The sequence below is a fragment of the Homarus americanus genome, unplaced genomic scaffold (genome assembly GCF_018991925.1).
Source record: "Homarus americanus isolate GMGI-L3 unplaced genomic scaffold, GMGI_Hamer_2.0 scaffold51859, whole genome shotgun sequence".
In the NCBI taxonomy this organism is placed as follows: domain Eukaryota; kingdom Metazoa; phylum Arthropoda; class Malacostraca; order Decapoda; family Nephropidae; genus Homarus; species Homarus americanus.
The window spans coordinates 11033700-11060352 of NW_024711292.1; the positions used below are offsets into that span (position 1 = coordinate 11033700).

General features: G+C 45.1%; 1 protein-coding gene across 1 annotated transcript in view; it reads right to left on the minus strand.

Moving 5' to 3' along the window:
* The window catches only part of LOC121867109 (extensin-2-like), a 33077-nt gene extending 18200 nt beyond the window's left edge, over positions 1 to 14877 (minus strand). The window contains exon 1 of the mRNA XM_042366896.1: positions 14692 to 14877. Coding sequence (XP_042222830.1) covers positions 14692 to 14877 — 186 coding nt within the window. The remainder of the gene's footprint in view (positions 1 to 14691) is intronic.
* Positions 14878 to 26653: the final 11776 nt, after the last annotated feature.

Genomic DNA, 26653 nt, shown 5'->3' on the forward strand with positions numbered 1-26653 from the left:
ATCGAGAAAAACTTTGAAAATTTATATAAAATATCTAAAATAAAATAATGAAAAAGTCTATCGTTCGTTCAAGTATATTTATCATTTATTGTTATTGTTGTTGTTGGTTATTTAAACAAAATGACTAAAGGATTACCAGTTAAATATAGACTTTGATTAATATAAAAAACAAAACAATTTAAGCCGGGTTGATATAAAAAGATTCTTAGGTGAATAAAAATATAAAGAATAATATAAAAATACGTCTAAATATTTACCATTAAAAAAATCAGCCATATTATTAAGTCATAAATAAGTTGGTTAGGTTAGATTACATTTACTTAGGTTAGTTTATTTATGGTTAGATTAGGTTATGTAAGGTTAGATTAGAGTTAACGTTAGGGTGCTGCGGGGGTTAGCGGGGGGGGGGTGCTAATCCTCAGGTGATCCATGAAATAACCAAACACAATTTTTAACACACCAAACAGCTGATCTGGTCAACACAAGTCTCACACAACACAGCAGGAAGACCTTAATAGCTGGTGGTCACAGTCACCCATACATAACTTACGAGTGAATAAATTTAGTAATCATATGAGCCTTTCAGAGATACTGGATGAGGTGAGTGAGTGAGTGTGAAACATGGCATCAGTGGTCGACCTCAGCTCTCTGTTAATCATTTGGTTTATTTCTTATTTATATATATTTTTAATTCTCTCATAATAACCATCGTCATCATCTGAGACTTGTACGAGGTCCGTTTGTTTGTTTGTTTCTTCTTCGTTTCTGTGTGTCTATTTTGTTCCAGGTATCTTATTCTCTCCTTAGCTTTATCTGCTTCCTGTCTGTTTATCTGTTTGTTTGTATTTATTTTTTCACGGTATTGTTTGTGATATTCAGAGGAAGGTGCATTAGCATACGCGGGCGAACCTTTTTCCTGTCCAAATTACTCCGAAACTTTCCCGCCAAATTTTATCTTTAAGTTTCCCGCCAAATTTTATCTTTAAGTTTCCCGCCATATTTTATCTTGAAGTTTCCCGCCAAATGTCGCTGTCGAACTTTCCCGCCAAAACTTATATAAGTATATCGCTGCCTCCAAAAACGTTCCTTATAGAAAAAAAATCTCAATAAAGTCACCTACCTCTATCATCTCTCCTCCACCCCCCCCTCTCCCCTACCAACTCCCCCCTCCCCCCTAGTGTGAACCTCCCAAAACACGAAGCCAGCCAGCCCTCGAGACCGGATCTTTGCCCCGCAGGAACTAAATAGCCTCCATATTTTACTTCAGGTTAGGAAAAAGTCAGCTGAGGAGTAATTTTTGTCTTGAGACGTTACACAGCCATCAGGGGAGATTTACGACACTTTAAATGCATTATATTATGAGTTATGTTTCCGCCTTATGGTGCTTGTTGGGGAATAGTGTATACCTCGGATGACTGTTAATGGTGGTGGTGGTGCAAGAAGTAGAGATATTATTATTATTAATTTGGTTTCTGGATCAAAGTCAGAATCTTGTAGTGTATATAAACACCTCAAATGAGTAAGTGCATTTAGTTATGCATTAATAACAATCAGCTTAGATCCGGCTAAGGCCCCAAGTAAATCTCTAATTACTGAATAACATCAATATACAAGTGATAACCTATGGTGTGTGTGTGTGTGTGTGTGTGTGTGTGTGTGTGTGTGTGTGTGTGTGTGTGTGTGTGTGTGTGTGTGTGTGTGTGTGTGTGTGTGTGTGTGTGAACATATAGATAAAGTAAACAGGTCACTATTGACAGTAATAGGCTGTCACGCACCCGTATTCCTGCTCAGGTGTTTACTACCATGAAATATTCACCGCCAATAACGCCTTAATTTCTCGGTAGACCAGTTACAAAGACCTTACTATCCTGGGAGTGGGGGGATGCCAGGACCTAACCTTGAGTAACTTCAACCATCTCGTGTTATCATCTTGGGGGTGTAGTTGAGATAACCTGTAGATTAGCCACCTTACACCCAGCTTATTTCACTGTAACGCTAATCTACCCTATCATAACAAACATTACATAACACCCCCCCCCCCACACGTTACGTTAGGGTATTCAACCATCAAACAAAGTGAATGTTTACAGAAATCTTTTTGTCTGCATAAAATAAGAAGCTTTGGTTGATGGTGAACCCTAAGATAATGATGGTCCCAACACGTGATACTGGAGGAACTTGTGTTGTGATGTTACTTGAGGAAGATAGACCTTCACTTGTCATTAGTGTTTGGGAAGAAGGTGGTGGTTATAGTAATGGTGTGATGGTATTGGTGGTGGTCGTGTTGTTGTTGGAGGTGATGGTGGTGTTGGTGATAATGATGGTGGTGATAATGGTGGTGGTGCGACCTTGGGTAGAGTTATCCCACCGTGTGCAGAAGACCAAGAGCCTTGCATGCTGCTTACCCATTAAGGTTCTCTGTGTGTCCACTACGTGTAGATCACGTACAGGGAAGGGAGAAAATAAAGGCCATGAAAGTGGTGAAGAGAGAAGAAGAGACATTGTCACCGTAGCTGGCAAGATAAAGCAAATGAAAGAGGGGAAGAGAGAGGGAGAGAATAATAGATCAGTTAGAAAAAAAGAAAAGCAAGCGACAAACAGTAATGGATGCAAGAGAGAGAGAGAGAGAGAGCCAGAGAAGAACTTTGTAGTTAGTAAGCGAAAAAAACCTGGTGAGAGAAATGGGAAACCATAATGGGTGTGTGAGGGCAAAGGCGAGTTTGTAAATAAACGTGACACGCTGTGGTCAATACCTGGCGGCCATTACTCACAGCCAAGTTATAATAGACAGAAAATTAGAGTCTTGCAACCCTGAAATTGACCTCAAAGGAGTAAGTAACATTTGTGCCTGTGATTGAAGGCTTCCCAGAGCTCGACCACTGTATTAATGACAGTCGTAACTCTCTCTTAGTTAGTTTCAATCTTCCCTGAATCTGAATACAGGTTTTTGTTCCCCAGAAGAGGAATATTACAAACTTACCATGACTGTAATAGCTGATTTACAGTTTTATTTCATTCTAATCGTTTTTATATCAGTTTTCATTATAATTATTGTTAATTTATGGAGGGGAATCGTGCACTAAACATTCATTACGGTATAAGAGTCATGTTTATTTTTATCAAGTTTTAGTCATCAATATTTAGCCACGATGTTTATTGCCTCCTGAAGCCACTAGACCAGGAACTATTGCTAGATAACAGGAAGGTGAAGGTGACGGAGATCAGGCCATGTTGACTCTCAGGAGGGAAGTCGGAAGTTAGTGAGTTGTGGGTGAATTAAGAAGTTGTTTGGAGTTTGTTAATGATGATGAAGGCGATGTTATCCCACACACCGGCCGACAGTGATAGTTTTATGGTGTTGCGGCCATGGGGCGTGTTAGTGGTGGTGTGTGGTGGAGGGTAGGGGGTGGTGTGGTGGAGGGTAGGGGGTGGTGTGGTGGTGTGTGGTGGAGGGTAGGGGGTGGTGTGGTGGTGTGGTGGAGGGTAGGAGGGTGTGTAGTGGAGGGGTAGGGGTGGGTGTGGTGAGGGTAGGGGTGGTGTGGTGGTGTGCGAAGTGCAAAGCGCGCGGTGAAACGCGCGATTATTTATGTAGGGAAACGCTGGTGTGGTGGAGGGTAGGAGTGGTGGTGGAGGGGGTGGTGTGGTGGAGGGTAGGGGGTGGTGTGGTGGTGTGTGGTGGAGGGTAGGGGGTGGTGTGGTGGAGGGTAGGGGGTGGTGTGGTGGAGGGTAGGTGGTGGAAATGGTGGTAGTTGCGATGTGTGAGGGTTAAGAGGTGATGGTGGTGATGGTGAATGTGGTGGTAGTTTTAGTAAAGTGATAGTGATTATAGTACAGATGGTGATGAGGATGATGAAGACTGATGTGACGGTACAGTGTGGTGATGGTAACAGTGGATGTTGACAATAACACTGGAACACCACACAATAACACCATCACAGTCAATTGTGTTATTTTTGTCCCCTTCGTCACCACCACTGTTCCTGCTCTTGTGTTTTACTTACCTTAAGCACCAATATCGCTTCCTCTGGCGTTGTTGTGCCAGGTGAAGACAACATGACTGTGGGAAGGATCTGGCAGACTCAGCTAATGGCCAAGACGAGGACTTGCAAATGAGGGAGTAAATGATAATTATGCCAATGAAGAGAACTGCTGGAGGACGCTGTGCTGTGCTGTGCTGTGCTAGGATGGCCTATGCTATGCTGGGGTGGGGATGTGAATTACCACTCCAACGGAACAAAAATATAGAGGAAGGCGATGAAAGGGGTGGGATCTGTGAGAGGGAAGGAGGAGGAGGAGAGGAAGGAAGATGGGCACGACCAAAAAAAAGTAAAGGCAAACCGTGGGAACTGTCGAGGGTGAGAGGGATGGCAGGGAACGAACAAGAAGCACTAGAGGAAAAATAATTAGCATTTTTTAAAGTGTTTTCCTCACAATGGATACCTCTTTCTTTCCCTCTGTCTAGTGAGGTTTTTCCATCACTCCTGCAGCAGTAGTTCCTCACCACTTCTCCTCCTCTCCACCGTCGTCCTTTCACTGTACCATGAAGCTCACACAGTCAACAGAGACGATGTATTGGGCAAGTCTTTCTCCTGGATTACTGGTGGAGATGCTGGAGCCACCTCGGTGACGAACTGAGTCGAATGTCAATATGTTCCGCAAATTTGTGGGTCAACACTCGTCACGCCTCCCCCACCCTGAGATAACAAGGGGGTACAGGGGTGGTGGAGGAGAGGGCAGTGTTGGAGGGGGACCATTGAGAATAGTGTTAGATTAAGAGGAGCAGTGTTGGAGGAGGAGGAACAGCGTTGGAGGGGAGAACACTGTTGGAGGAGGACGACCAAACACTCTTATTGAAGGAGGAGGAAGCGAGGCAGCAGTCTTGTGTCTCACTGGAAGATGACTTATTGGAAGAAGTGGTTTAATTTGGGAGAAAGTTTGTCATCAATTCACCAAGGGTCAAGGTCACACACCAAGGGTCAAGGTCACACAAGTCAAGGTCACACACCAAGGGTCAAGGTCACACACAAGGTCAAGGTCACACACACCAAGGGTCAAGTCCACACACAGGGTCAAGGTCAAGGTCACACACACACAAGGTCAAAGTCACACACAGGGTGGGTCACACACAGGGTCAGGTCCACACATCAGGGTCAAGTCACACACATCAAGGGGTCAAGGTCACACACACACAGGATCAAGTCACACACTAAGGGTCAAGGTCCACACACTAAGTCAGGTCACACACACATAGGTCAAGGTCATACACTAAGGGTCAAGGACACACTAAGGTCAAGGCCACACACAGTCGAGTCACACACACAAAGGGTCAAGGCCACACACACCAAAGGTCAAACTTTCCCAGGGTGTTGACTGTCTGGTAAGGAACACACAACAGCTATGCCAACACCACAGTCTTAACGCCACATGTCACTAACAGAGAATCATGACCTCCACCAATATTTATATACAACTTGAAGGTAAAATTCGCGTATATAATCTGAGAGACTAGTGACATCATCAGAGGTAATTAACAGCACAAACAACCCTTAGTTTATATTACCACTTAGATGATTTATACCAACTCATTCATGAAGTAATGTTAATATATTCTACCTAGTCTTTAATCTTTCATTTAAACGTTAATGAATTATAGTAAGTAATTCATTAATTTATCATGTGGATATTACGTTAGAATATTCAACCAGAGTGTGGGAGGATGGCCCAGGGAGAATGGCCCACTGGTCCAGGGAGGATGGCCCAGGAAGGGTAGCCCAGGGAGGTAGTTGTGGTCGCTTGAGGATGGTACTTGTCAGCAGTGATTTTGGTCAACACACACACACACACACACACACACACACACACACAACAGGAAAATGTAGGGCAAGTGTCACCCGGCAGTCAGAGCCGCGCAGACCATCACTCACTCTCACTGATATTACCACACGCCCACACGCCCACACTTCCTCATTTACTCTCCCACGCCCACATGATCACACATCCTCATTCCACTCCTAAGCCCCCTTCACTCCCTTAATCCACGCCCACACACCCCCGATACTCCCTAACTCCGCCCTTCCTCCCACCCTACCTTGTTATATAATGGACTCACTGGGTCGCTCGCTCCCTCAGTCCAGCACATGTAGTTAAGTAAATCATTCTCTCTCTCTCTTTTTCTCTCTCTCTCTCTCTTGTCTACAGTCAGCAAAACTCACTAATGATCAAGCTCCATACCTTGTTATTGAGGATAGTTTGAATACGTCAGGCTAGGTAGGGGAGGGAGTGGAGGGTAGTGGGGAGCTTGGGACATGAAAGGGACGTAGGTTGGAAGGGAGCGAGAAAAGGGAGAGGGATGAGGAGGGGAGAATAGGAATAAGGTGAGGAGGAAGGAGAGATAGAAAAATAGTGGAGATAAGAAAGGTGAGGGGGGAGGAGAGAGAGGAAGGGAGAAAGGAGACAGATGGGAAGGAGGATGGAGAAGAGACAGGGGGAGGGTGAGGACAGGTAGAGAGGAACAGTAAGAGAAGGACGATAGAGAGGGTAGAGAGAGGGGGGGAGCCTTTAACATAACCTTCACTCGCACCAAGTGACCAATAGAGAGGTACAAGGTTGGTGACCTGCTGGCCGATGATGTGATGTTCGGCCAGGATAGTGTAGGGGTGGATAGAGCCGAGGGTAGTTCTGGCCAGGATAGTGTGAGGGTGAATAGAGTCGAGGGGTAGTTCTGGCCAGGATAGTGTGGGGGGTGGATAGAGTCGAGGGTAGTTCTGGCCAGGATAGTGTAGGGGTTGGATAGGAGTCGAGTAGTTCTGGCCAGGATATTGTAGGGGTGGATAGAGTCGAGGGTAGTTCTGGCCAGGATAGTGTAGGGGTGAATAGAGTCGAGGGTAGTTCTGGCCAGGATAGTGTAGGGGTTGGATGGAGTCGAGGTAGTTCTGGCCAGGATAGTGTAGGGGTGGATAGAGTGGAGGGTAGTTCTGGCCAGGATAGTGTGAGGGTGGATAGAGTCGAGGGTAGTTCTGGCCAGGATAGTGTAGGGGTGGATAGAGTGGAGGGTGGTTCTGGCCAGGATAGTGTGGGGTGGATAGAGTCAGGGTAGTTCTGGCCAGGATAGTGTAGGGGTGGATAGAGTCGAGGGTGGTTGGCCAGGATAGTGTGGGGTGGATAGAGTCGAGGGTAGTTCTGGCCGGGATAGTGTAGGGGTGGATAGAGCCGAGGTAGTTCTGGCCAGGATAGTGTGAGGGTGGATAGAGCCGGGTAGTTCTGGGGATAGTGTAGGGGTGGATAGAGGCCGAGGGTAGTTCTGGCCAGGATAGTGCAGGGGTTGATAGAGCCGAGGTAGTTCTGGCCAGGATAGTGTGGGGTGGATAGAGCCGAGGGTAGTTCTGGCCAGGATAGTGCAGGGGTTGATAGAGCCGAGGCGCTGTTGCCACAATGTGTGTATAGGGTCAGGCTTTTCCCGGGGTATGGCAACGATTCGTACTGAGGTGGCCAGACAAGAATGCGTGTTATGGCCATGGCAGGGTGGCCAGAGATATGAACATGACTGGTGAACGAACACGACTGGTGAACGAACACGACTGATGAACAAACATGACTGGTAAACAAACATGACTGGCGAACGACATGACTGGTGAACGAACATGGCTGTGGCGAACGACATAAGGTTGAACGTCCGGTGGATCATTTGTTAGTATCAGTGTGGAACCCAAGATTATGTTGTTTACCAAGAGAGAGGAAGGAGAGAGAGAGAAAACAGATATAATAGAACAACAGATAATTAAACAGAAGAACGAATAAACAGACACACACACACACACACTGATAACGAACGAATGAGGCGAGGAGAAAGAATAAAAAAAAACGATTAAAAAAAACACATTGAAATACGAGTCATAAGAAGGGAGGGAGGGAGGGAGGAGGTGAATAACACTATACACAACGAAAAGGAAAGAAATAGAAGCAGAATATAAAAAAATATAAAATAACAAAAATATAGAAAAACAGGAATAATTATTAAATGGAAGAAATATATAGAGATAAAAGATATGAAGAGAGGAGAAAAAAAAATAAGTAGGACTGGAAGGTTATGGTAAAAGATGGAGTAAAATGAGATGGTGGAAGAGAAATTGAAGGAAATGGAGAGAGAAAGGGACAGTTGAAGATGGGAGGAACAATAAAAAATGAAAGACATAGGAGAAGTGAATGGTGGGGGGGTTAAGGAGAAGCAGTGAATAAGAGGACTCCTCACTCACTCACTCCTTATTCACTCACCCGCTCGATTTATCATTTCTTCACTCAAATGTACTTAAACAATCTGTCTCTCTTTCTCACACACACACACAGCTACGCAGACACACGTACACAGTATCAGTAACATACACAACACACACACACACACATGCTTCTGTACACAACACCAGTACATCACACCACACTGTAATAAATCACACAGTACAATCTCTCCTTCTCTCTCTCTCAGGTGACAGAGGCCTCCCACAACAGTTCAGCATCTAAGTGCATGATCAGAATCACACAGTGTTCCCGGCCACGATCTTTATTTCATGCCAGGTGCCGGGCATGACTCTGAGGGGCAGAGGCCACACGCTGCCTTGAAGAGTGTGTGTGGCGCTGCATTTAAGAGGCTCGGGGGACAAAACGCCCTTCTCCTCCCCCTAACCTAACCTAACCTAACCTATCCTAACCTAACCTAACCTAACCTAACCTAACCTAACCCAGCCTGAACCATGCTAGTGGGTTTTTCTGCAGCAAGATAGTGAGTGTGTGTGTGTGAGATCGTGTGAGATTTTCCTTGGAATGAAAGGTGAAATCCCAGGACGAGACCTGACTTAATTCATGGCGGTGATGGTGGTGGTGAAGGAGATAGTGGTTGTGGTGATGGTGATGAAGGTGAAAGTAATGGTGATCATAGTGATGGTGGTGAAGGTGATAATGGTGGTTGGTTGTCATGGTGGCTGTGATGGTTGTCGTGGTGGTAGTCGTGGTTAGGATTCTTGATCGTCAGAGGCAGGCCAGGCAGGGTCGGATAGTTCTCGTGCTGGTCACATACCGTCTTTGTGCTTACCTAAGGCAAAACCTCGCCCAAAATCTATCAAAGAGAGAGAGAACGATTTTCGACATTAAGGAGTGTGAAGGGAAAATGATGGCCTCGTGAGAGTGAGATAAATAATGTGATGGATTTATCTTTTGTGTTAGAGAATGTTTGTGTAGGAGTTTAATTTGTATGAATAATTTGCTTTTTGCCAAAATATATATATGTGTGTGTGTGTGTGTGTGTGTGTGTGTGTGTGTGTGTGTGTGTGTGTGTGTGTGTGTGTGTGTGTGTGTGTGTGTATATGAGCTCAAGGTTGAGATAATTGAGACTAAATTCACTCGTGTGAAGAAAATAATAACATTACCGGGAGGATGAGAGAGGCACCTCCCGCTAGTATCCAAGTGTCCTGGTCTTAATATAAGGAGAGAGAGAGAGAGAGTTCCGTCTTCAAATATCTTCCCTGAGGTCAAGGTGTGGATGGCTCGGGGAGTCTGTCTCATCGAGCTTATGTGGGATTACTGAGGGGTGAGTGGGAGGCCGGCCTAGGGTGAGTGGAGGGCCAGCCCTTGGGTGAGTGGGCCAGCCCTTGGGTGAGTGGAAGGCCAGCCCTTGAGTGAGTGGGAGACGGCCCTAGTGTGGTGGAAGGCCAGCCCTTGGGTGAGTGGGAAGACGGCCCTAGGGTGAGTGGAAGGCCAGCCCTTGGGTGAGGGAAGGCCAGCCCTAGGGATGAGGGAGGACGGCCCTAGGGGTGAGGGGAGGCCAGCACTAGGGTGAGTGGGAGGCCAGCCCTAGGGTGAGTGAAAGGCCCTAGGATGAGTGGGAGACCGGCCTGAGGGTGATTGGAGTGGCCGGCCCCAGGGTGAGTGGGAGGCCGTTCTTAGGGTGATAGGAGCACGGACCTAGAATGGACGTTCAACAGTGCACTGCTGTTCGAAAATAGTGCAGGTTGTTCGGACAGGTGTGTTGGCCCTGGTGCCTTAATATCTAGTGTCCAAATGTTGTTTTGGGATCGGTAACGATGTCCGGAATTCGTGTCCTCTGTGTGTGTGTGTGTGTGTGTGTGTGTGTGTGTGTGTGTGTGTGTGTGTGTGAAGCAATAAGACGAGGCAGGAGGAGTAAGAAGCCTTATTTCAGAGACACGAGGTCACTGGCGGACTGTAAACACAACGTAGGTATGTGACTTTGGTCGGTTGGTCGTGGCTGTGGTCGTGGCCATGGCTGTGGTCATGGTCGTAATCGTAGTTGAAGTCGTAGCCTGTTATCACTGTTATGATCGTGATCAGAGTTATCGTCGTTGCCTGCTATCGTAGCCATGGTCGTAGTCGTGATCATGGCTGTCGTCGTGGTCGTGGCCGCAATCGTAGTTAAGGTCGTAGCTTATTATCGTAGTCGTGGTCATATTTGGAAGTCGTTGCCATGGTTAGTTATATGTGAAATAACTTGACCAATCAGAATAGAAAGCTCAATAAGGAACATTGTCTCCTTTACTCAAGTCAGATCCGAAACATATATTCAGAATTGATTAAATCACTTTACGAAAACCCAATTAAAATTCTAACCTGTATTCGAGAGAGGAGAGGTACAACGTCTTTGCGCGCGGTGTTGCATCAAACAGAGGAGGGAAGTAAGAGTGGGTGTGTCTTACCCCGAGGCCAGGTAGACAGGTGGGTACGGAGGAACAGGTGATGTTACGTAAAGGAGGCCCTTAGTACGTGGGCCAGGGTTACTCTCTCCTCCGCCCCCGCCACACTGCGTACTTCCCTCGTATGTGTGTGCTTGTTGTTAACTTTGGTTGTGTGTGTTTGTTGTGTGGTTTGAGAGTTTGTGCGTCTTTGCTGCTGTAATCTGTGTGTGTGTGTGCTTCTGTTAGCCGTTACTACAAATGTTACAGAATAGTACATGTGTTGCAGAGAGTTACAGCAGATATGGTTCAGAGTAATGTACATCATATGTGAGGGAACGTGAACTCGGCAGTGGATCAGGTGTGGTGACACGTGTGAGTCAGTACCTGTGTGCAGGTGTTGGGTATGAGGAGGTATTCCGTCTCTCCACAGATGTGCGCGACCATATACAACACACTCGCACATATACAGCAACACATGTATACCCAAGTTTATTCTACACAGGTGTACATAGCTGTATTCCCACACATGTAGAAACACACACACACACACACACACACACACACACACACACACACAAAAAAACGTACTTTTTCATGCGTAGACACATTTGCACAAATATATTCACACACACATACGCACAATTCCACAGATGTTACTCTCACTTTACCTCCTCACATGTACGCACAATTATACGCCCATACACATACTCTTAATTTTACACCCAGACTGATACACACACAGACACACACACACATACAGCAACTAGAGTAGCATCACTGGTCTAAATTTTTAATCTAAATTCATAGCTTTTCAAGATTAAACACCTGACAGGTGAGTGAACCGTGTGGCGTTAACAGTTACTCGGGACAAGACTCAGGTGTGATTGTTGTAATACCTACTGTTGTCCTCTGTTGCTTGACTGAGGTGGGAGATTAATTAAGTTTACCTGACGTTTACCTGGAATACGATAGTTGGGTGGAGCGCAGGTAGGCAGGGCGTAGGTCTGGCAGGAGGGCGGGGCCGGGAGGTAGGGAGAGAGGGATGGGGTCATGTCAGGGGAGGATGATGTGAGAGGAGGAAAGGGTCGTGCGAGAGAAGTGAGGAGGAGGGGAGGAGAGGAGGAGAGATGAAAGAATTGGATCGTGGAAGAGGAGAAGTGAGGGGGAATGGGTCGTGGGAAAAAAAAGAGAGGTAGAGGAGTGGGGTTGAGTAAGAGGGGAGTAGAGGTGAGAGGGACAGGGTCGTTTGAGCTAAAGAGTCGTAAGGGAACCATTTGAAGAAGGGAGGTGAGGTGATAGAGGAATGATATGAAGGGAAAATGGAAATGGAAAGGAATCATGTAAGTGGGGAAAAGAGACGATGGGAGGAATGTATCATTAGGGGAAGGTAGGGCTAGACGTCACAAGGAAAGACAGACACTTCAACAGGGAATATTAAACACTTCTCTTACCAAATAAAACAAAATCCGGAACTGAAAGTCTATGAAAAAAAAAAAGAAACCATTCTTAATCTACCTAACCATAACTCACATTTACCCAATTTAATACATTATCTTCACGTCTATGTATTAATTGTATATCTTCATTCGTATTATACTTTGTTTTGAGGATATCCATGTTGTATACTTAACCAACTGTCGTAGAGAAGAATTGTATTTTATCTCTCCAAGACTCTCACTTCAACCACTACCTTCAGATGTCTTGCACAGTTGCCTCTAGCCTCTTAAATAGTGTCTAGTGTTTGGTGGTGTGTGTGTGTGTGTGTGTGTGTGTGTGTGTGTGTGTGTGTGTGTGTGTGTGTGTGTGTGTGTGTGTGTGTGTGTGTGTGTGTGTGTGTGTGTGTGTGTGTGTGTGTGTGTGTGTGTGTGTGTGTGTGTGTGTGTGTGTGTGTGTGTGTGTGTGTGTGTGTGTGTGTGTGTGTGTGTGTGTGTGTGTGTGTGTGTGTGTGTGTGTGTGTGTTCTGTTTTTGTTTTTTCTTGAGTGAGGTTCAACTTGCATCTTATTCTCTACACGACCCACAGCTGCCTTAAGACGTCCCACTCCAAGATGGTGCCAGTCCCCCCTCCTCCCTCACCCCTCACCCTTGCACCACCCCGGCCCTCTCCCCATCGGGCCTTCACCATCATCCTCTCACCAGGGCCACACCAGTCCCCAGGTCTCACCAGTCCCAGGTCCCTCACCAGTCCCCAGGTCTCACCAGCCCCAGGTCCTCACCAGTCCCCAGGTCTCACCAGTCCCCAGGTTCACCACCTCACCAACACCACCACTTCCCCAACACACCTTAGTCTTCTGTCCTTCTGGCACCTGCTTAGAATTTATCCACCTCCTCCTCCTCCTCCTCCTCCCTCCTCCCTCCCTGGCCCACCTCTTCCTCTCTTACCTATATTTATAAAGTCTCTGATTTCCGTATTTGTATATTTATTTATATATTATTATTATTATTATTATTATTATTATTATTATTATTATTATTAGTTATTATTATTATTATTATTATTATTATTATTATTATTATTATTATTATTATTATTATTATTATTATTATTATTATTATTATTATTATTATTATACAAACTCACCAGATATATACATAAAGGAACAAACCATAATAACATAATCCTACTGAGCCTGCAACACTCATCCCTCGGTGGTCGAATCCAATTAGCCTTGAGGTTGAAACGCCACATACCTATTTAACACCTGGAGGGCCGAGCTGGGCGTGTGTGGCCGAGTCTCTATTAACTCACCGCCCTCACTCAGGCTCTACCCCACGACCTAGGCCACCACCCCACACCTGGAGGGCCGAGCTGGGCGTGTGTGGCCGAGTCTCTATTAACTCACCGCCCTCACTCAGGCTCTACCCCACGACCTAGGCCACCACCCCACACCTGGAGGGCCGAGCTGGGCGTGTGTGGCCGAGTCTCTATTAACTCACCGCCCTCACTCAGGCTCTACCCCACGACCTAGGCCACCACCCCACACCTGGAGGGCCGACCTAGGCCACCACCCCACACCTGGAGGGCCGACCTAGGCCACCACCCCACACCTGCTAAAATAAGAATACGAAAAATAAACAAAGGCTGTGTGTTTGTTTATTTAATTGTTTTGTAGTGAACTTGTAGAATAAACAAATGGGTGGAATTCTGACTTGATCCTGAGCTTGTTCGGGCAAGAAATGTATTTATGTATGTATGTATGTATGTATGTATGTATGTATGTATGTATGTATGTATGTATGTATGTATGTATGTATGTACAGTATCATCTCACACTTTAACAAGTGCAAAAATATTTGTGATGTTTCCATTTTTTACACACACTCTCTCTCTCTCTCCATCGTATCTCCCCTGGGGTAGAGCTAGGTCATTTGTCCATCCCCTGGGGTAGAGCTAGGTCATTTGTACCTCCCCTGGGGTGGAGCTAGGTAACTTGTACCTCCCCTTGGGTAAAGTTAGGTCATTTGTACCTCCCCTGAGGTAGAGCTAGGGCATTTGTCCCTCCCCTGGGGTAGAGCTGGGTCACTTGTTCCTCCCCTGGGGTAGAGCTAGGTCACTTGTTCCTCCCCTGGGGTAGAGCTAGGTCATTTGTATCTCCCCTGGGGTAGAGCTAGGTCACTTGTACCTCCCCTGAGGTAGAGCTAGGTCACTTGTTCCTCCCCTGAGGTAGAGCTAGGTCACTTGTACCTCCCCTGAGGTAGAGCTAGGTCACTTGTGCCTCCCCTGGGGTGAACTAACTAACTCCTGGCTGCGGCCCGCCCAGGAGGGAAGCAATTCGTGACGCCTTTTGCATATGTATGTATGTATGTATGTATGTATGTATGTATGTATGTATGTATGTATGTTTATGTAAGTATATCTGTTTGTGTGTATGTACAGTATGTATGTAGCCCAATTTTTCAATTGTAATTTAGTGAGAGATTTGAGTCTGCCATTAGCAGTCGTGAGTCTGCCGTGGCCAGGACCCCCACACGTGTTACAGCCCATCATCACCATAGATTACACTGAGACTGGCTTACGGTCATCACACTAAGCCGGATGTTTGTGTTGATCATCACACTAAGCCGGATGTTTGTGTTGATCATCACACTAAGCCGGATGTTTGTGTTGATCATCACACTAAGCCGGATGTTTGTGTTGATCATCACACTAAGCCGGATGTTTGTGTTGATCATCACACTAAGCCGGATGTTTGTGTTGATCATCATTCAACTCAGATCATTTTGTCATACTATCTGTCGTGACCTCTATCCTCTCATGTCTGGCTGTGCCTTGGGCCCCAGCATGCAGCCCATCCTTTCCCACCTTAACTAAAAGAAAAAAAAACAGTGGTGGTGGTGGTGACAGGAGATTGGTGGTGATGGTGAGGGAGTGGTGATGATAGTAGTGGTGGTGACAGTGGTGGTGGTGGTGGTGATGTAGTGACAGTGGTGTAGTGGTGATGGTGACAGTGGTGGTTGGTGATGGTGACAGTGGTGGTGGTGGTGGTAGTGGTGGTGGTGACAGTGGTGATGGTGGTGGTGGTAGTGGTGGTGGTGATGGTGACAGTGGTGATGGTGGTGGTGGTAGTGGTGGTGGTGATGGAGGGGCCGAGCATAATAAGACTGGTTTAAAGTGTAGTGAAGTAAGTCCCTGGTTATAGCTGAAGGAGTAAAGTTTAGGCCGACATGAAAGTTAGTTAGTTTAATGGATCTCTTAATGGTGTAGCGGCAAGAACTTCAAGCACAAACTGATGTGTGTGTGTGTGTGTGTGTGTGTGTGTGTCACTCCCCGCCAGGTGTAGTGTACACGTGTGAGAGGCGTGTATACAAGAGCGGATGTTTACACACAGGACACACACATGTGCTCCGTCGACCGTCTGTCGGTACTGACGTCACGCCAAATTAGGAAGTACAGGTGTATAAACATCACCTCCCGCCACCTCACCTGCTCCCAAATTTACCACCCTTTATAAATTACGAATAAACCGGAGAATAATGAGTCCTTAATGAGGAGGAGTGTCGGTGGTGTGTGATTGGTGTGTTGCCCTGACCAGCTTAGCCAATAGGAAGAGAGTCAGTGATGAACGACTTGGCGAACAGTTAATATCATGTTTTAGGGGCACTGTGTACCTTGTTCTCGTGTACAGGGTCGTTTAGTCCAGTTCTGATTGTGGGCTGTACAGCGACTGTCTGCATAACGTAGCATGTGTTTTACGCCTTTGGGGGTCGTGAAGCTAGATCCAGATTCTCTTGTATTGTCAGTTTGTTTTTGTCTGAATGCTTGTTATATGTGATGGTATTCTTAGTCTCTCTCTAACCCTCACCTGCCTGACCTCCCCTAACCCCTCTGCTACCCAGCCCTCATCTCCCCGGTCACCCCTCACCCCTCTACTACCCACCCCTCACTCACTCCTGCCCCACCCCTCTACTACCCAGCCCTCACCCACTCCTGCAGCCCTCACCCACTCCTGCCTTCCTCACCTCCTGCCCCACCCTCCCAGCCCTCACCCCTCCCTGCCCAGCCCTCCCCCTCCTGCCCCCACCCTCTACTGCCCAGCCCTCACCCCACTCCTGTCACCCCTGCCTACCCAGCCTCACCCCACTCCTGCCCCAGCCCTCCCTCCTGCTCCCACCCCTCCTACCCAGCCCTCACCCCTCCTGCCCCACCCCTCCTACTACCCAGCCTCACACTCCCTGCCCCAGCCCTCACCCCTCCTGCCCCACCCCTCTGCCTGCCAGCCCTCACCCACTCCTGCCCCCACCTCTACTACCCAGCCCTCACTCCTTCCTACCCCACCATTTACCTGGGCACAAGGGAGGGAGGGAGGTCTGGTAACTACAGTGACGTGTCAGTAAACATAGGTGTGACCCTTTAACCTCCACTCTGCTTATTTCTTTGCTGTGTCGACCACCACAAACCGGGGGGTGGAGGGGGGGGGGCAGCACCAGGGTGAAGACCAGCCAGGTGAGGGCAGGTGAGGACAGACGAGACCCGGGAGGTGAGGGTGAGCGTGTGAGAAGAAGTAAACAACCTGTGGGCGGCGTTAAACATACGCCCGCCATCGCCGTCGTTGTTTACGTTACCTTACTACAGGGGATCACCTGAGGTTTACGCACCCAGCTTATTTTACCTGATGATTAAACCTAACCTGACCTGACCTAACCTAACCTCTCCTCTAGATGACATTAGGAAGTTTGATGATCAGGTGATATAAGTTGGGGTGCTTAATCTTCAGGTGATCCCTACGCGGTTCATGTACCCCTTCGGATGTTATTGACTCGTACCTTCACCTGGGGCATGAGGGCACCCCCCCCCCCCAACAACTCGGGTATAGTAGAGAGCGGAAGTAAACACAGGAAGTGGAGGGAGGCGCCAGGCTCAGGTTATTCTGGGGTGTTGTTAATTTTCATTGTCTAAAATAAAGTTGTGATGAAGGCGGCGGAGGAGATAAAGATGGTCGGTCACCTCAAGATTGACCGCCTTACACTAAACTAACCTCAACTCACCTAATCTAATCTAACCTAATCTAAATTAACCTATCACTAACATAACATAACATAACGTAACGTAACCCTCCAAGTAGCGATACAGTGGGGAAATAAGAATGGGGGGCAGCTAAAGGAATCCATATTAAAGCCAGTTAACATCTACCTCTGTTTTATTTGAATATATTATAATGACATGAATAAGATAAAATTAGGTAAAAATAACTAAAAAAAAACAAAACAATAAAAATATAAGAATTTTTAAGTGTGATTTATTTATATTTTATTACTATCATATTTTTTATTATTATTATTCATTTTATTTTGTGTTGAAGATAAACCCAAGACTTTTACTTCAATATTATTCTTAATGTCCTTTTATATAACAGAGAAATAATGACAACTAAGAGAATACAATAGAATGGATGAGTCACCGTCACTCACCCACTAAGAATCATCCGGTGAAAACGTCTCGGGAAATGCTGAGGAGACACCAACACTCTCTCTCTCTCTCTCTCTCGCTCTCTCTCTCTCTCTCTCTCTCTCTCTCTCTCTAATAACAGTACAAAACTATCTCTGTATACTGTTGAATATATACACCACAAGGGCCAGGAGGGTGTATATATAGCACTGTATTTATCGTGTCTGTGTGAATATTTCGTCGGTCTGTTACACAATTTCTTGTTATTTTCTGTCATTTCCCTCACAGCATCCGGGAGGTCTGGGTGATGACGTCATGCGGTGGAGCTATTATTTACACCGGGGAAAATAATGGATGATGGTGGCGGTAGTGGTGGTGGTGTTGTTGTTGGTGATAATGTTGGTGGTAGTGGTATTAATGGTGGTGTTGGTGATGATGATGATGATGGTGGTGATGCTGGTGATTATGTTTTTGGTGGTGATGGTGTTCGTGGTGGTGGTTGTGGTGGTGATGGTGATGGTGATGACACAAACACCTTTAAGCATTAGGTTACACGTGTTTGTGTACCTCGGGAAACTTGTCTATATTGAAGCTTAACTTATATTGATCGTTTAAGTTATGAAAATCAGGAGGCGAAACAAGTGAAGGTCATCCATCGTGTGAATGTTGGTGTTGCAGATGGGTGAAGGTCATCCATCGTCTGAATGTTGGTGTTACAGATGGGTGAAGGTCATCCATCGTCTGATTGTTGGTTTTACAGATGGGTGAAGGTCATCCATCGTGTGAATGTTGGTATGACAGATGGATAAACGTCATCCATCGTCTGAACGTTGATGGCTGCCACTGTCGTCCACCTGGAAAATTGACGTCAATACACTGCCATTATTTACAACTGGTGAACAAAAACGCTACATCATTATGACATTAAATAAAACACAAGTAACTATCACGTAATGTGTCGTATTTTTCTGTGACTTGTTTTCATGTTACTTTCAGTTTTCCTCCATTACACTTTTATGTCAAGACTGGCAGCGTTGTGTGCATTGATTTCATGGTCACTCGGGCGCTGGGAGGTAATTTACATGATAGGATGGTTGGGAGGAGTGTGTAGTGTGGGGGGTACCTGTGGTGGAGGGTTGGGGTGGCTCTGAATGCCTGTGGTGGAGTGTGGGGGTGACTCTGTATGCCTGTGGTGGAGAGAGTGGAGGGTAGCTGTGTGTGCCTGTGGTGGAGGGTGGGAGGACAGGTAACCCCTGGTGGAGGGTGGGGGGGGGTTTATGTGCCTGTAGTGGGAGGGGTGGATGGCTTTTGTAGAGGAAGAAGGGGGTGAAAGAAGATTAGAGGAGGGGGAAGGAAGTTATAGTTCGGAAATTGAAGAAATTTAGGAGGAGGTAAGAGAGGGTGGGCTGACCGCCTAGCTAAGCTAATGGTGTGTTAGGGTTGTGTCATGGGTTAGATATTGTCTGTCGGTACAGGCACTAGACATCCTACCCTATCCCATATATGGGTGTTTTGAGGGTCATATTTCATATTCCGCCGACCCTACTGGCGGATGCTGGTCTAGGGAGGTTGTCTATTGCCTGGTTATATAGATCGGGGGTGGTAATGGACCTTTTGAAATTTGGTAACTTTTTGGGAACCATGTATGGTTGTTGTCGTTATCTGGTGGGAGTCTTTGAAGGAGTTCTTGCTCTGATCGTTCTATCTTTTGCTAGACTCTGCTGGCCAGGGTGTGCAGCTGCCGGTTGATGGGTTTTATTCTCGGGTCTCTAACTATCTCGGCTGTGGTTCTGGTGAAGGGGTATCTCTTACCTGGAACGAATCTTAGGGCTTCATTTTGGACCAGGAGGTAAGTGTGGTGGGGAGGGAGGGAGAGTGTGCCTGTGGAGAGTAGGGAGGGAGGGAGGGAGGGTGTGCCAGCAGTGGAGAGGTAGTGTAGGAGCTGGGAGTGCCAATAAGTAATGCTGGTCTTGGGGGAAATTGAGGCATACATTTTACTGGGTGACGATGTGGTGGTGATGGTGGGGTTATGTTAGGTCAGGACGGGGGAAGGATAACATAGGTTAGTGGGTCAGGAGGATGTGTCGAGGACGATGATTGGTCAGGAGGATGTGTCGAGGACGAGGATTAGTCAGGTGGACGTGTCGAGGATTGGTCAGGACGATGATTGGTCAGGAGGATGTGTCTAGGATGAGGATTGGTCAGGAGGATGTGTCGAGGACGATGATTGGTCAGGAGGATGTGTCTAGGACGAGGATTGGTCAGGAAGATGTGTCGAGGACGATGATTGGTCAGGAGGATATATCAAGGAACAGATCACAACCAACATAAAGTTCAAATTTGAGGGAAAAAAAAAACTTCTTCACACAGCCAAAGACACTATACGCCCCATCAGTAAAGGCGGGTGTGTGGGTAGAGTGGACCGTACGCCTCGTGTTTACTGAGTCATACAGCCATCATAAACCCTCGCTGATGTGATGGATGATGCTCCACTATTACCTGCCTCTTGAAAGCTCCTGTAGTTCACGCCTTACACACCTGATGATGCTTCTTAGGTCTTATTAACAGTCTTGTGAATAGTGCACACCTTCTTCTTCTTCTTCTTTCTTCTTCTGCCTGCTTTCTTCCGTTTTGCTTCTTCTCCTCCTTTCCTTTTCCTATTCTCCTTTCCCCACTCTCCTCCTTCCCCACCTTTCTCTTCTTTCATCTCCACCCTCTTCGTCCTCCTCTTACCCCACCCTCCTCCACCTTCCTCTTCCTACTCCACCTTCCTCTTCCTACTCCACCTTCCTCTTCCTACTCCACCTTCCTCTTCCTACTCCACCTTCCTCTTCCTCCTCCACCTTCCTCTTCCCACTCCACCTTCCTCTCCCTCCTCCACCTTCCTCTTCCTACTCCACCTTCCTCTTCCTACTCCACCTTCCTCTTCCTACTCCACCTTCCTCTTCCTACTCCACTTTCCTCTCCCTTCTACTCCACTTTCCTCTCCCTCCTCCTCCACCTTCCCCTCCATGCACGCCACCACAGCACAGTCTGGTAGCCTCAGTACACCACCGTCAACTGTGATGGAGAACTTCACTTTATGCTAAATATTTACACTGGGAAAATTACAGTTAGTTATGTGAGGTTTCTCCCCATAACTTACCCTCCCTCCTTCCCTCCCTCCCTCTCTCCCTCCCTCTCTCCCTCCCTTCCTCCTTCCCTCTCTCCTTCTCTCCCTCCTCCTCCTCCTTCCTCGACCCTCACTACCCCATGTTCAGTGATCGTATGTCTTTCATTTCGTTCTCGTACAGTTTTAATGTGGTTTTTCATTTGTTGTTCATTGTGGAAAAATACGATGATTTATGAGTAATTCTTTTAATAAGTCAGGTACGAAATACGAGATGTGGTGATAATAGTGATAGTAGTAATGTTGATAGTAGAAGTAGTAGTAATAGTAGTAGTAGTAGTAACATTATTATTATTATTATTATTATTATTATTATTATTATTATTATTATTATTATTATTATTATTATTATTATTATTATTATTATTATTATTATCATCTATGGCCCAACAGTATATAAGGTCGTATGTTATTAGTATCGTCCATTAACTTGTTATATCATAAAGCATCGGATTTTTATATCATATAGTATAAGTCGTATCACCTAGTTAATTATTTTAAGGGATACATCAGAGTCGTGTATAATTAAATATCCTCCATCAACTCGTCCTGTAAGGCATATCTGATATTATATATCTTATTATGTCCTCCTCCCTCCCTCCTCCCTCCCTCCACCACTCCCACTCCCTCCTCCTCCTCCCTGGCACTAACAGGAAGTTAATAAATAATCACCCTATATCCGTAGCGATTGGCTCTATATGTCACTACATGGGGGGGTTAACCACATAGTTTACCTGGTATACTTCAGTAAGTTTACCTTAATAATTGTAGCCTATATTTACCTTAGCTAATCTGTTTTCACCCTTAATAATATTATTTTTTTTACTTCACCTCACTTGACCTAGTTTACCATAGTCTACCTCAAGTTTACCTTAGTGGAATTAGTTAACCTCAGAGGGAGGGAGGGAGGAAGGGAGTTTGCTTGGGGTGGGAGGTGAGATATCTTGCAATTCGCAGTATCGATCGGTGTGTGGGTTCCGGAGGGGTGGTCGGTCGGTCGGTCGGTCGGTCTTCCCTCCCTCATTCCCTCCGTCTCTCCCTCCCTCACACACACACTCCCTCTCCCTATCCCTCCTTTCCTACCTCCCTAGTTCAAGGTCACTACTGTCGTGTATCACAGTGTGGTGCAGGGAATGGATCAGCACCGTCACATGTAGGCTATCTTGGCCTGTGAGTGTTGCCTCGTGAGGTCAGTGGTGTAGGGGGAGTGTTTTTCTGTGTCTATTCTTCAAGTTATGATTGGTGTTTAGTTTTGGTATTGAGTAATGGAGATTAATAATAATAATAATAATAATAATAATAATAATAATAATAATAATAATAATAATAATCCACACAATTAGCGAAAAAGACAGAGAAAAATAATATAAATTGTTCGTGCATGGAAACACCCCCTCCCCCCATCACCCCCTCCCCATCACCCCCTCCCCCATCATCCCCTCCCCCACCCTCCCCCACCCCTCACCCCACACCCTACCCACACCCCACTCACCCCCATCACCCCTCACCCCATCACCCCTCCTCCATCACTCCCCATCACCCTCTTCCCCCATCACCCACACCCCTACCCCCGTCACTACCCGAAATCACCGTCAATGAATCCCCTCACAAGACCCTCAAGGCTGAGACGGGAGCAGTCGAGAAGTGATGGTAAAGTACGATAGACAGACGATAGATGATGATAAAGTAAGATAGACAGACGATAGATGATGATAAAGCAAGATAGACAGACGATAGATGATGATAAAGCAAGATAGACAGGCGATAGATGATGATAACGTAAGATAGACAGACGATAGATGATGATAAAGTAAGATAGACAGACGTATGATGATAAATATGAACAGACGATAGATGATGATAAAGTAAGATAGACAGACGATAGATGATGATAAAGTACGATAGACAGACGATAGATGATGATAAAGTAAGATAGACAGACGATAGATGATGATAAAGTAAGATAGACAGACGATAGATGATGATAAAGCAAGATAGACAGGCGATAGATGATGATAACGTAAGATAGACAGACGATAGATGATGATAAAGTAAGATAGACAGACGATAGATGATGATAAAGTAAGATAGACAGGCGATAGATGATGATAACGTAAGATAGACAGACGATAGATGATGATAAAGTAAGATAGACAGACGATAGATGATGATAAAGTACGATAGACAGACGATAGATGATGATAAAGTACGATAGACAGACGATAGATGATGATAAAGTAAGATAGACAGACGATAGATGATGATAAAGTAAGATAGACAGACGATAGATGATGATAAAGTAAGATAGACAGACGATAGATGATGATAAAGTAAGATAGACAGACGATAGATGATGATAAAGTACGATAGACAGACGATAGATGATGATAAAGCAAGATAGACAGACGATAGATGATGATAAAGCAAGATAGACAGACGATAGATGATGACCTAATACGCTATTCAATAGACACTAATTACCCATTGTTTGGCAGGTGTAAAAAAGGTACAACACGATCGATCGGATAATGAGAGAGAGAGAGAGAGAGAGAGAGAGAGAGAGAGAGAGAGAGTTCAGCTGCCCTAAAAATAAAATGATTCACAATAGCGTAACTATTCACTCCATAAACTGTACATAACTGAATGGATAAACACACACACACACACACACACACACACACGCTCTCTCTCTCTCTCTCTTAAAACCATTCACAAGGAACCATTGAAGTGACCTTGAAGGGGTAAAGCAAAGCGTGTGGGGGAGGGTGGTGGAGTCGGTACTCTTATGGAATATTAATACTACTCCAAGGTAACCAGCCCTCCTCCAACCCTCATCCAGCCCTCCTCCAGCCCTCCTCCAGCCCCCCTCCAGCCCTCCTCCAACAACGATTTTCTAGTTGTAGTGTGTTGACGTGGGCGGGGAGTGAGTGACAGGTGGAGTGGGGGGAGTGTTTAGGTACGCTTAGGAGTAGAGGGGTGTAGGGGAGGGGAGGAGAAGAGGAGATAGTGGAGTGGAGTGGAAGAGGAGGAAGGGGAGGTGGGAAAGTGGAGGGGTGGGATGGGGAGGAGGAAGTGGAAGAGTGATGAAGGGAGGGTGGAGTAGAGGTGGAAGGGGAGGTGTTCAACTTTCAATAATTTAGTATAGGTGTGGTCTAGTATAATTGGTTGTAATTATAGGCTTATTATTATGAACTGTGTCCTTATATGATCATTATAGGAATATTATTATAGACTTTCATTATATAAGATTGTGTTAGACTTGAAATTGTAATCATTTCAGGGTAATTATTGACATATCATTATAGCTCATATTATTATATATCATGAAAGAATTTATTATATATCTATCATCATAGGATTATATATGGCTGGATTATTATCATCTGAACTGGGATATCATGACTGTTATGGTTTGGTGACAGTAATCTAGAGACTGTCAGTTTTGCAGGACAGTTACTTGCTATGACAACTAGGGTGAGAGCGAGTGAGTGTGACTGTCGTGGGAAGACTTGACTGGATGGGTCGAGACGTCAATAATTTAGACTGAACAAAAGGTCGGTCGTACTCTAAAGAAGGGGAGTGAGTGGCCCCCTCCTCCGACTGACTGACTGGCTGGCTGACCGCTCTTATTCAGTGTAGATTGAAGCTATTTATGTGATTCTACTTCAAGGTTATATTAGTAAGGTTAGGTTAGGTTAGGTTAGGGGAGTCAGTAGGGTTCGCAACATCGATTTTCAGGTTATAATTTTCCAGGGGTCAATATATCCAGGGGTCAATATTTTCCAGGGTCAGTATTCTCAAGGGTCAATATTCCCCAGGGGTCAATATTTTCCATAGGTCAATATTCCCATGGGTCAATATTCCCAAGGGTCAATATTCCCCAGGGGTCAATATTTTCCAGGGATCAATACTTCACACAAGGGTCAAATCATCTCATAAGGGGTCAGAAATATATAGCTCCACCCTGAACACCCTAACGTTGGCCCTCGCGTGACACTAAATACAAACTTCATCTTTTACTCTCAACTTAGGTTTTGAGGTCAATTTTAACGCTCTATACTTAACCCATTACACCTTATTTATTATACACAAAGACACTGTCATATTCCGTGGTAATAATTCAGGCTACAGGAACAGGATATAAAGACGAAATTGGAGTAAGAGAAATCAATAATGTATAACAAACTAGTGAAGGAAACAGAAAATGGGAAGAATTTTAGCGATGAGGAACTGTTATTGTTTTCGGGAGACCAAATTTCTGGTGACTTTTTTTTTTTTTATGGATGTAATTCTTTTTATTCTACGTATTTATTAGGGTTTGGTTGGTCGTATTCCATATTTCTTAGTTTGTTCGACTATGTGTGAATTTATACTAAGATGCATAAAACAGTGAAAATAGTAAAGCGTAACGAACATAGAATAATAAAAATCAATAAAAAAAAATTAACACCAAATTTGTATAATGAAAATTAGTCAATCAAATACACGACCTTGGATAAATAAACACAATTAACTAAAGCTGAACTTGAGGTGACAAACTTAATATAATAAATAATACCGTGACAAAAACAACTATAAATAACATGATAAATACTTAGACAGTTATTTACAGCGGCGCTACATGACACAGTACAATCACCGTGTGTTTATTTAATGCATGTGGCTGGCAGTGCACGGGACAGTCACTCTGCTGGACACTGCTGAGGGAATGAATATTTGATCAGTGTGTCAGGATGTTGAAGTAACTTTTATATACGCTTAACTGAGCTAGAGATGTTGGAGGGGAGAAAAAGCTTTAAGTTGTGATCGTTGTTATGGTTGGTATGATTAAGCTTGATAAATGTGAGGTTGTTCCAGTAATCTAGGGGATCTCAGCGTTCACTAAGCCTTCGAGTTGACGCCAGAAAAGGTTTTAAAGCTTGTGAGAGATGCAGCTATTGTAGGGGTAAAAATATAAGAGAAAAATATTCCTTGATGAAGCTTTTTTTTTAAACTTACTTTATACAATACACATCAATAATGTATACGATAAAACATACAACAAAGATATTTATAAAGAATATGTACTAACACAATTTGGGTGAGGGTGAATGATCTTAAGTTATTGCGGGGTTCCATTATACATCAGGTTCCTACAATACATACACAAGACACTGCTTCCATTATTCACCATCTCGTGTACGATACGAAGATGGTGTTGTATTTTCATATCACAGCTTTGACTTTAACTTAATTAAAGTTTGCTCCGTGGAGGAATTACACCGTCTTCTCTTATTAGTTTTGGAGAAATTTTTTTTTTTTTTTGCTTGGCGTTCAAAGTTTTCTGTTGAAAGTTAAGAGTTTTTTATATGTGAACTTGGATGACTAGGAATGAGAACTCAACGAGGACATTAGAGGCGGTAAATTACACCTGACTGGTCCTAACAAGCGTCAAGATGCAGAAAGTAATGTAATTGGAGATTATTGGACTGTGTGATCCAGGCTCCCAGATTCATCAAGGTTCGTATGTTGATTTTTATTCCCAACTGGTGGCGTAGGACAGCTTTACCTGGCTCACCCTGGCGACCCTTTCTCTCTCGTCAGCAGTTATAAGATAGGTATATTTAAAGAATTATCCTCGAGATATTGAGCTCATAAATACTTTGGCTGCGTTTGATTCTGTACGCGTCGTCACTCTCCCAGGTGATCCAGAGGGTTAGCAGGTTGGGTTAGGTTGGGTCATTTGCGGAAGAAAGGTTATGGAAGAAAAATGTCTTAGAATAGTCTAAACTATTGAGTGCAGCCATAAAATTCTCAAAATTCTTTGGGTGGCAACAAGTGAAATTTTACCGTATCCATAACCTCACCTGTAGGGCCATTAATTTTTGGTTTCAGTGTTATTCCCAGATTTCGTAATACTGTACAGTATATTCAACTGGGAGTCC